At 44.7% G+C, this 10,327-nt stretch overlaps 1 protein-coding gene across 1 annotated transcript in view; it reads right to left on the reverse strand.

Annotated features, from left to right (window-relative positions):
• LOC310832291 (uncharacterized protein) overlaps positions 1-10,327 on the reverse strand; it is a 129,767-nt gene that overhangs the window by 45,782 nt on the left and 73,658 nt on the right. The window contains exons 43-52 of the mRNA XM_083713919.1: positions 10,059-10,236; positions 8,967-9,194; positions 7,499-7,585; positions 6,774-6,947; positions 5,366-5,521; positions 4,553-4,673; positions 4,022-4,239; positions 2,471-2,722; positions 785-976; positions 443-667 (exon numbers count right to left, since the gene is read on the reverse strand). Coding sequence (XP_083570045.1) covers positions 443-667; positions 785-976; positions 2,471-2,722; positions 4,022-4,239; positions 4,553-4,673; positions 5,366-5,521; positions 6,774-6,947; positions 7,499-7,585; positions 8,967-9,194; positions 10,059-10,236 — 1,831 coding nt within the window. The remainder of the gene's footprint in view (positions 1-442; positions 668-784; positions 977-2,470; positions 2,723-4,021; positions 4,240-4,552; positions 4,674-5,365; positions 5,522-6,773; positions 6,948-7,498; positions 7,586-8,966; positions 9,195-10,058; positions 10,237-10,327) is intronic.

Consider the following 10,327-nt stretch of genomic DNA (forward strand, 5'->3'; position numbering starts at 1 on the left):
GCAAGGAGGGATCCTGTTTAACTTCCCTAGGAAGTTGTTCCAAAGTTTGGGAGCAAACACCTGGGAAATTGTTCTTATTTACTTGCAGGGAGATAATATGATGGTGAGCATTCCTCCTGCATTCATCCAGATTTGCCTGTTGTGTGTCTATACACCTTCTTGGTAATCCTTCGCTGATTCTGCACTTTTCAATGTGTTTCACTATCACTTTCCTAACTCCAAAAAGTCTATTTATTTTTCAAAGCAGATTTGTTGTGCAAGGGCAACAGAGCACCTTCACACGTATTAAATGTGCCAACCTAAATTTCCCAATTCTGTGCTTGATTCCCTCCTGCAAAATACTGACAGTCTGGAGGTGCTCACAGACACATGGAACAAGCTATCCCCTGCACACAAATCATAACAAGCAACTATCATGGGCACATCCCTCCAATTTCCTCACTTTGGTTGGATGATTTACAGAAGAACCCGGCTGGGCAGAGATCACATGACTCTTTCCCTTCCTCCAATTGATAGGTTCCTTTCTGGCAAGCTGCTGGAGCCACAGATCCCTGAAGGCAGTAAAATCCACGTGGGCACCGGTGGGAAGCTGGTGTGGCGGAGGTCTGTCCTGGAGGGCAATAGTACCCAGGCATGCACATCCCTTCTGGGGCAGCATTTCCCAGCCCTAAAGCCATTGAGAGGAAAAAGAAGGTTGTGTTTCTTTCCATTAAGAAACCAGCTGAGAATCTGTCGAGACACCCCCTTGCCTCAAAAGGGGGAAAAGAAATATTCATGCACATACCACTGCAGAAATGCCCCGCTGGACAGAGCTTGCAGTCTGTGGGATCCCATTTCCCACTGTGGGGATTGATGCTTCCTGCAGGGCATGGAATTGGGGCTCCTGTGCCTTTGGGGCAGTAGAATCCTTGGGGGCAGAGCTTCTGGTCAGGATGCGTGGATAGCGAATCACAGTAGTAGCCATGGTGACATATCCCTGCAAAGGAGAGAGTGTCAAAGACCACCACAAATCACTGGTGAGCCATAATAATAATAATAATAATAATAATAATAATAATAATTATTATTTATGATTTATACCCTACCCATCTGACTGAGTTTCCCCAGCCACTCTGGGCAGCTTCCAACAAAATATTAAAATGTGATAGTCTGTTAAACATTAAAGCTTTTCCTAAACAGGGATGCCTTCAGATGTCTTCTAAAAGTCTGGTAGTTGTTTATCTCTTTGACACCTCATGGGAGGGCGTTCCACAGGGCGGGTGCCACTACTGAGAAGGCCCTCTGCCTGGTTCCCTGTAACTTGGCTTCTCGCAGCGAGGGAACTGCTAGAAGGCCCTCAGCACTGGACCTCAGTGTCCGGGCAGAATGATGGGGGTGGAGATGCTCCTTAAGGTATACTGGACTGAGGCCGTTCAGGGCTTTAAAGGTCAGCCCTTTGAATTGTGCTCAAAAAGCAACTGTGGGGCTTTGTTTCTAGCAGTAGAGGTGCTGGGTCTTAAGGCCACCTGGAAGTCATCATCATCATCATCAAATTTATTTACGGCTATTAGCCCATAAAATATGTACAAACCTAAAAGCACAGAAACATAAAAACCAATACATCTAACAACAGAAGGGGAACACCACGATGCAAGGGTGGGTCATTGAGCAGTGACAAATAACAGCTTGGGGCCCGGAAAAATCCAAGGGACGGTTCACAGAAAAAGGAGAACTGGAGACGAGATCCGTCATGCACTCTCATCATAACTGTCCGATTAGTTTTTGTTGTTGATGTTGTTTTTTGGTGGTTTTTGTGTGTGAGATAACCGCATTCAGGAATCTCGCCACCTGCAGAGTTACAGAAGGATCTGTATCCTGCAAAAGCAGTGCGGCATGTGACTCAACAGGCCTGCCAACCAAGCGCAGTAAAGCAGGACCCAGGAATTTAGTCCTGGCTATGCTATGTAAGGGACAGTTGAACATTATATGTGGAAGAGATTCAACTGTTTTCCCGTCACACTCGCATAGCGGAGTGACCTGGAAGTCACTTTCTTTGACCTCCCAGATGCCCTGCTGCCTAAAGCCAGACCTGTGCATGGGGATGGGGAAGTAAGTTTCCAGTAGGTCCATGGTGAGAGAAACTCTGTGTGTACTCAAAGCCTTTGCTCACTTTATTAATTTGCAGATTGCCAGACTCCCAGGAAGGATTTTCCTCATGTCCCATTGTGCAGAAAATGAGCTGTAATTTCTAACCTAAGCCAGTTGCTTTAAATCATCCACCCACTCACCCCAAACTCCTTTGCAAATTGTGTATCAGATATAATTATTTTCTGGGTCAGAAGCCAGGGGAAAAAAAGAGGCTGCTTGATTAGTGCAAGACAAACTTAGCTCAATGTAGCTTGCGGGGTGGCGGTGGTATATTTATAGAGCTTTCTCTTGTTTCAGCATCCAAATTACACTGCGTGCTCTGGAAGGTGATTAAAGAACTCACCAGAAACGCTGGCCAGACCTTCTCCTTGGCAGAAGCTTCCTCCAGGGCAGGGCAAGCAGGCATTGAGGGACAACATCCGAGGCTGGGTTAGAAAAGTCCCACTTGGGCATGGTGTTGGGTTGCTGCTACCCAAGGGGCAGAAATGCCCTGCGGGGCACATGTCTCCACTTTCATCGTGAACAGGGTTTGGTACTCGTGCTTTCAGGGTGCAGTAATACCCAGGCAAGCAAGGACCACTTGGGGTAACAAGACCTAGGAAAGAGAGAGGCTTTATTTTACTTTATTTATATTCACATTATTATACTGCTCAAAAGCTCTGGATTGCACATAACTGGTGAGGATATTGCATTTAGATTGCATTTGGGGATTTAGATACACACTATACCTTTAAAGCACTTTTTTAAATAAAAAGAATAAATTGTATTAGAGTTTGGCAAACGGGATACAAAAAATACTACCTATTTAATCAGAACTAAAATTTTAATCTAAATAAAAACACAAACCAAAAAGAAAAAGAAAAACAGAGAAAGTGAGGATGAAGAAATAGAGAAGGGATAAGGGGGAGAAAGGGAGAGAAAAGGAGGAGATAATGAAAGAAAAAGGAAGGAAGGAAGGAAGGAAGGAAGGAAGGAAGGAAGGAAGGAAGAAGAAAAGGAAAGCTAGCTAAGAAATTTCTGATTCTTCATCAGTCTGCTATATACAAGCATTATTCAACTCATCCTCTCCAATATAACACCCAATAAAACTACTTTCTATAAACCAACATTATCTTCAATCCTCAAACCCAAATGTCATTGGTTTATTTTCTTTTTCATGCAAAAATTCTATGAGAGGTTTCTAATCTTTAGTGAATGTTAACAATGACTTTTCTCTGATTAAACATGTCAATTTCACCATCTCAGCTAAGCCCATTAATTTTAACAACCATTCCTTCATAGTTGGTAATGACGAGTATTTCCACCTTTGGGTGTATAAAAGTCTCACTGCTGTAATCATATACTGAAACAAAGTTTCATAGCCTTTTCCTAATTGCATGTATTTGTATACAATTTTTTGGAACCTTTAAAGGACATTTGTAGCACATTCTTTCCCTCAAGGAATCCTGGGCAATGTAGTTTACCCCTCACAGAGTTACAATACCCAGCAATCATTAACAAACTACAGTGCCCACAATTCATTGAGGAGCACAAAAAAACTGTGCTTTAAAGGTATACTGTGTGTGCAGCCTTAAGCACTACTTCTGTCAGGAAGACTATAAAACTGTGGCATGTATTCTTTTTGTAAAACCTGGCCCTAAGGAGATGGGCCTAACCTAAAACAAGATGCCTAGTGTTTGAAAACAGAAGGTGCTGCAGGCATGCCACAGTTGCAGTTTAACTTAAGCACAGAATTTCATTACAGGTACTGGCCACAAGTCTAGCACTCCATCCACCAGGTCGACTTGCATGGCAGCTTTCAAAGAAAATCCACTTTCACCAGGATTGCCTTCCAAACAGGCATGTTTAGGATAGTAGCCCAAACCGAAATCTGCTTGTTGTCTCCTTGACCTACCTGGGTTTGCACAGAATTGGCCTCCAGGACAGGGCGTGCATTCATTGTAGCTGCTCAGGCCTGTCTGATTACTGAAGGTGCCATTGGGGCATGGGAATTGCTTGGCAGTTTCCGTCCCTGACAGGCAGTAGTACCCAGGCAGGCAGTCCAATGGCTTGACCACTCCCCACGGAGAGGTGTTTTGGGAATCCTGTGCTTGGAAATCAGGATCACAGAACCTGCCAAAAAAACAGACCATGTCTCCTATAGTGTTACATTTTTGTGCATACATTGCTTGGCTGGAGAATTGCCTTGCAAAATTCAGAAAAGTGCAAATTTTAAAGGAAGTTTGCTTGCATTGCAGTCCATGTATTGTTTTGGAAGGTGGAAATTTAGTATGTTCACCTTTAAAAGTGAACTCAGTGGAATCTTTCTCCCTTCCCTGGTCTTGGGAAACCTAAAGACTAGCAACTGCTATGCAGACTGCAAAGAGAAGACGGAAGATAACAAACAAAAAAAAAGGTGAAGGATCCCACAAACTGTTTCACTTACTTTCCTGCTGGGCAGACTTTGCACAGGCTTTGACCAGTTTCATCCTGGTATTTTCCAGGGGGGCACGGTTTGGGCTGTGGGCTGCCCGTGGGGCAATAGTGACCAAGTGGACAGAGGTAGTCTATGGAAAAGAGAAATGGGTAGAAAATGTTGCAGCTGTGTGTTACTTTAATGGGCACCCTCAGCAGCTATAATGCAAGGAGGAGTGTGAACTTCAAGCATTGCAGAAAAATAATTGAGAAAATTTACAAGATCAATAAATCATCTGCTAGCACTGTTTCTAATTCAGAAGCTGGGCTTGACACATGTGATGCTTGCTAGCCTAGTTTAAAGATAAAAAATGTTCACATGCACCTTTTGATATAAGCAGTGCTTTTTTTCTTTAAAAAATGTTTAGGGGTACTCTCATTTTCCTACTCATATTGATGGGGCCAAACTTAGATTCACAAAATGTTTAAGGGTATGCATACTCTTGCATCCCCCCAGAAAAAAAAGGGCTGGATATAAGCCAACGACCAATTTACATGCATCCAATTTACATGTGACAACATGTGACAACATCAAACCCAAAGGTGACTTTTAAAAAGGCAAAAAATCTGCCCTAAATGTGCACAGAAGTGGCATAAAAGGCAAAAAAAACAGCATCTAGCAATCCCACAAGCTTTCACATCCAAATGGCTTGGAGTTTTTTTTAAATTTGAAGACAACTGTATTTCCTTAGTTTCTTCACAGTCTAGAAACCAATCTCTTGTTTCTATTCACATTCTTACTGCAACACAAGTGGTGGCCCTTGAGCACATCACATTTTCCTACCTGGATTCTGGGCAGATACTGATCCTTCTGGGCAGAACCAGCCTGCCATGCACAAGCCGTCTGGGGAAGTTTGACCTCGGAGGGAACAGAACCAGCCAGCCACACAAAGATGGCAGTCTTGCAGTGCCTCACCACCGCGGTCACCTAGAAAGGAGCCTGTAAAAGGAAACACATGTTTGCTTGTGTCTGTTACCTGCCATACTAATCTGACTCGGCTACACAGAACACAGCAGGGACAAGGCTAGGCTGCAGACTTTCCCCTGACATCATCGTTCCAGGGCTGGATTAAGAACTTTAGAGGCCCTAAGCACTTTAAAAAAAAATAGTGCTCCATATATACCTATTTCAAAATATAAACAATAATAAACCATAAAATAAAATTTTACCAGATTCTAATTTTGTTGTATTCCTAAAATTAATGTATATCATTAATCTCTATTATTACTATGTTATTATTACTATTTTGCATATTTGTGTATGTAATTTTTCCATTTATTGTGGGAGCCTTTTTTGAGGGACCTGGTTCAGTTGCCTCATGTAGCCCATGGTAAATCTGGAAATGGATGACCTAAGCATGTGCCTATTTTGCTTAATGCTTAGCCCAGCCCTGCCTAGTTCTCTATACCGGGGAGACTTTTCATGGGGGACCAGCTACTAATCCCTAACACAGTTTAATGCTCATAATACAGCATTAAAAAGAAAAAAAAGCCATGCCAGTTGATTTGGTTAAACTGGCCCTTGATAGCTATAATGGAAAGACAGCATTCTGCATCAGTCTGGGAGGGAGAGAAGAGGGATTTCTCTCCACTCGCATGTGAGAAAACAGATACAATCAGAATCCAATAGGCTCGCTCAACTCTTCATTTCTGTTTCTGGGAGGTACAATATAAAAAATATTATGATTTGGGGGAATCCTTATTTTCTGCCAATGATGACAAAACCGAGGCTCAGCCTGAGAACTGAGTACATAGATAAAGCAGAACTTCAGAGTTTCAGTTAAGCAAGTAGGCAATGCTAGGTACAAGCCCATGATCCATATTTGCGTATTTCAGATGTATAGATGCAAATTTAGGCTGATTTCAGAGGGACACAAACAAACACACACTTGCTATCAGGGCTGACTCTGAGCTATGGGAGGCAAACCCAATTTTCTGGACCCAACATACTGTATGGGGATTGTATCCTCCACAAATTAACAAGGTAGGTAGCTGGAGTCACAATGGCATTGGGCTTTGCAGTGTGCCCAGCTACCCTGTAAACAAAGATTTTAGAAAAACAAAGAGGAGGGAATGAGATCCTCAGCCAGGTGGCGTAGACCTGGGGCTTGCCCCTGCCCCTGCCAATGCCCTTGATCTCCAGAACTGATTATGGCATCAGTGCTTTGCTGAGCAGCTACTTTGGGACCTACCTGCGAGGCACGGAATGGGAGAAGAGCTTCCTTGTGGGCAGACATGGCCTCCAGGACAAATATCTCCCACTGCCCCATCTATTGGGTTAGGGATGGTGGAGCCCCCAGTGCAGTAGAAGCCGGCATCACAAGGGCCTGAAGGCGCAGCCAATTCTGAAGAGGCACAGTAAAACCCTAAAGAAGGAGGGAATAAGAGCACATTCATATTCAGCATTTGTGCCTCCATGGGTCTCCCATTAACTAGCTATGTATTACTGCACTATTGGAATGAACCTTTAAGCTAAGGCTAGAGAAGCAACAGGATGGTCTGTTCAAAGGCATGTCTAGAACAGGGCAAAGCCCCAAGGGATCTAGATTTGCTGCCTTGGGGTTGTAAATATACTTTGTTTGCAAGTAAGGCTTTGGGAGAAATGTTGAATTACAGGGCTTGGATGAGATATAGTTGAGTAGAGGAAAGACCAGGGGTGAGGTGAGAGACTCCCTGAACAGAGAGAGAGAGACAAGCAAGCTGCACAGTCAATTTCTGTGTGGTCTATTTTCTGCAAATTTCAGCTGGTTTGCATAATTATATCTTTGCATAATAAACAATGATATAATTGAGCCCCTTGTCTGCAGACACAGCCCCTTCAAGCCACACTTTGTGGTGTGAGCAGCCAAACCAGGACGCTTCTAATTAACCAAAGTTTGAAAGTATGCTCTGACAGGTTAGTGAGAAGTATATCTACCTGGAGTGCAAGGGATGGGAACAGGAGATCCCTCCGGACAGAATGCTCCAGCAGGACATATTTGAATTAAAGCCTGGGCAGCGGATCCTGCTCATGGAATGGAAAAGACAGCATCTGAAAAGTATACATCCTGACTATGGGCAATAGTTTGTGCTTCAAAAATTAAAATTCAGCATCTAGGAGACCCAAAATTTATGCATCTATATAAAAACTGATTTCAAACCATATAATTTATCCTGTGTGGACTGTTATTTTTGCCATTTTGCACTGTCTATTTTGCATTATCATCTGTCTTGGCCAGTTTGGGGGGTGTGTGTGTCAAGAGACACAAAAGGACCCCATCCAACCCACTGGAAATCTGATAATAAGCCAGCTTCTCAGATTTAAGCAGGCATTTTGCCCCTCTGCTCCACCAGCATATATTTATCTTCACAATCTATATAAGCTTTAAACAACAATAAAATGGAGTTTCCCAGGAAGTGGAATTCTACTGCCAGTAACATGTAGGGCTGCACTGATGTTTACATGTTAACCTTTTCTGTGCAAAAATGTGCCACCACAAAAATGTCTCTGTCCCTCTTTTGGCTCAGCCTAGCACCACGTAAACATAATCAGCTGCTGCCCAGTAAGGAAGTCCCAGCCTAGATGGGGCTAATGTTCGAGAGGAAGGTATGGAACATCTTTGCTCTCTATGGCACCTCCTGCATCTGCTACCAGGGTCTAGGCTGCGAGAGACATCAGCAGCCACCACCACCTAGTGAGGACATCCTGCCCTCTGTGGGCCTAACATGTAGCTGCCTCAACAGCCATGATACTCAGCTGCAGAATGGCATTTGTTGGAACACTGGAGAACAAGGGGAGGGGGAAGGACTTATATACAACTTTGCCCTGCTGTGGTGACTACTGTAGCACTGTCTGTTTATTAAATATATTGTAGACCATCTCGAGAACATTGCTAAGCAGGCAGGCTATAGGTAAAGGTAAAGGTACCCCTGCCCGTACGGGCCAGTCTTGACAGACTCTGGGGTTGTGCGCCCATCTCACTCAAGAGGCCAGGGGCCAGCGCTGTCTGGAGACACTTCCGGGTCACGTGGCCAGCGTGACATCGCTGCTCTGGCGAGCCAGAGCCGCACACGGAAACGCCGTTTACCTTCCCGCTGGTAAGCGGTCCCTATTTATCTACTTGCACCCGGAGGTGCTTTCGAACTGCTAGGTTGGCAGGCGCTGGGACCGAGCAGCTGGAGCGCACCCCGCCGCAGGGATTCGAACCGCCGACCTTTCGATCGGCAAGTCCTAGGCGCTGAGGCTTTAACCCACAGCGCCACCTGCGTCCCTTGAGGCAGGCTATAAATATTCCTAAATAATAAATAAATAAATATTCTGTGCTACTGTGCCAGGACAAAATATCATTTTCTCCCACCCCCACCCCCAAATGCACCATTATGCAATCAAATGTATTCTCCAATACCAGTGTTGTTTCCTGGGGATACCGGCTTGCCTGAAGTTGACCCAGGAGGGCAGTACCATCCGGGCATGCACATGCCATCTGGGCTTACCAAGCCCGGCTTGGAGCAAAACTTTCCAGGAGGGCATAGCTGGCAATCCAAGATGGTCTTGGTGTTAAGAATCTCACTGTAGGTCCCCCTTGGACAAGGGAACTGAGTGGCAAACTTTGTACCACGTGGGCAGTAGTACCCTGGAGAAGAGAAGGAGATTGCCAAAATTGTAAATACCAGACTATTAAAGGACACTTTTCCAAATGCTCAAGGCAATTTGCATCAATCCAGGAATCAAATTCACAAGAACACACACACACACACACACACACACACACACATGCAAGTTGTGAAGGTTACATATGGGCATCAGTAATGCCAAAAGCAGGGACCCATTTACATACCAATGCAGAAGTCTCCCTCTTACTGCCAGCACAACCAATGCTGGAGTTGTAGTTCAGTTTCCCCATCCCTGCTCTTAATGCTAGAACACATGGACATCCAAGAAAGCTGAATGGTGGATTGTTTGGGACAGACAAAAGAAAGGACTTCTTCATGCAGAGCACAGTTAAACCATAGAATTAGCCCCTACAGGAGGCAGTGATGCCCTTCACTTTGGATGACTTTCAAAAAGAATTGGAAAAATTCTGCAGTCAGTGGCAGTAATGCTGGAGGCCACAAGGAGGGGAGAGAGCTCTGGTGCTTGGGTCCCATTTGCCAGTTCACTCAGGCATCTGGTTGGCCACTGTGAGAACAGGAATTTGGACTACATGGGCCACAGGCCTGATCGAACAGGGCTCTTCTTATGTTCTTACATTCTGATTGAGAAGGACTCATAAGGAAATCAGACCTGACCACCAGCAAATACCCCCTGCATAGGAATAGACCCGAGTAGGCCATGTGGTGAAGCTTCACAGGTCAGGATGATGCAACATTCTGAGCAACAGGTCAACAGCAGTGATCTAGATCTGGATGCAGGCATCTAGAAGGCCTTCAGAGCATTGGACTGATGCAGTTCAAAGAAAAAGAAGAAGCTGGAAAGATACTTGTAGTGCTAAACTCACCGACTGGGCAGTTGGTGTAATTAGCTGAACCAACATCACAGTAAACACCTTCTGGGCATTCCAGACATTGGGCCATTCCCCAGAAGGGGCTGTAGCTTCCCGCTGGGCATAGCTGTGGTCTTCCACTCCCTGAGACACAGTAATGACCAGGTGGGCATTGTCCCCCTCGGCTTGTTACCTGGAAATATAAGTGCATAGCATCACTGCAGAACAGAAGTGGGGAACTTGTTGGTTAGAGGGCTGGATGTAAACATGACCAACCTTCCTCA

Source organism: Podarcis gaigeae (assembly GCF_964106915.1).
Source record: "Podarcis gaigeae genome assembly, chromosome: 15".
Lineage (NCBI taxonomy): Eukaryota > Metazoa > Chordata > Lepidosauria > Squamata > Lacertidae > Podarcis > Podarcis gaigeae.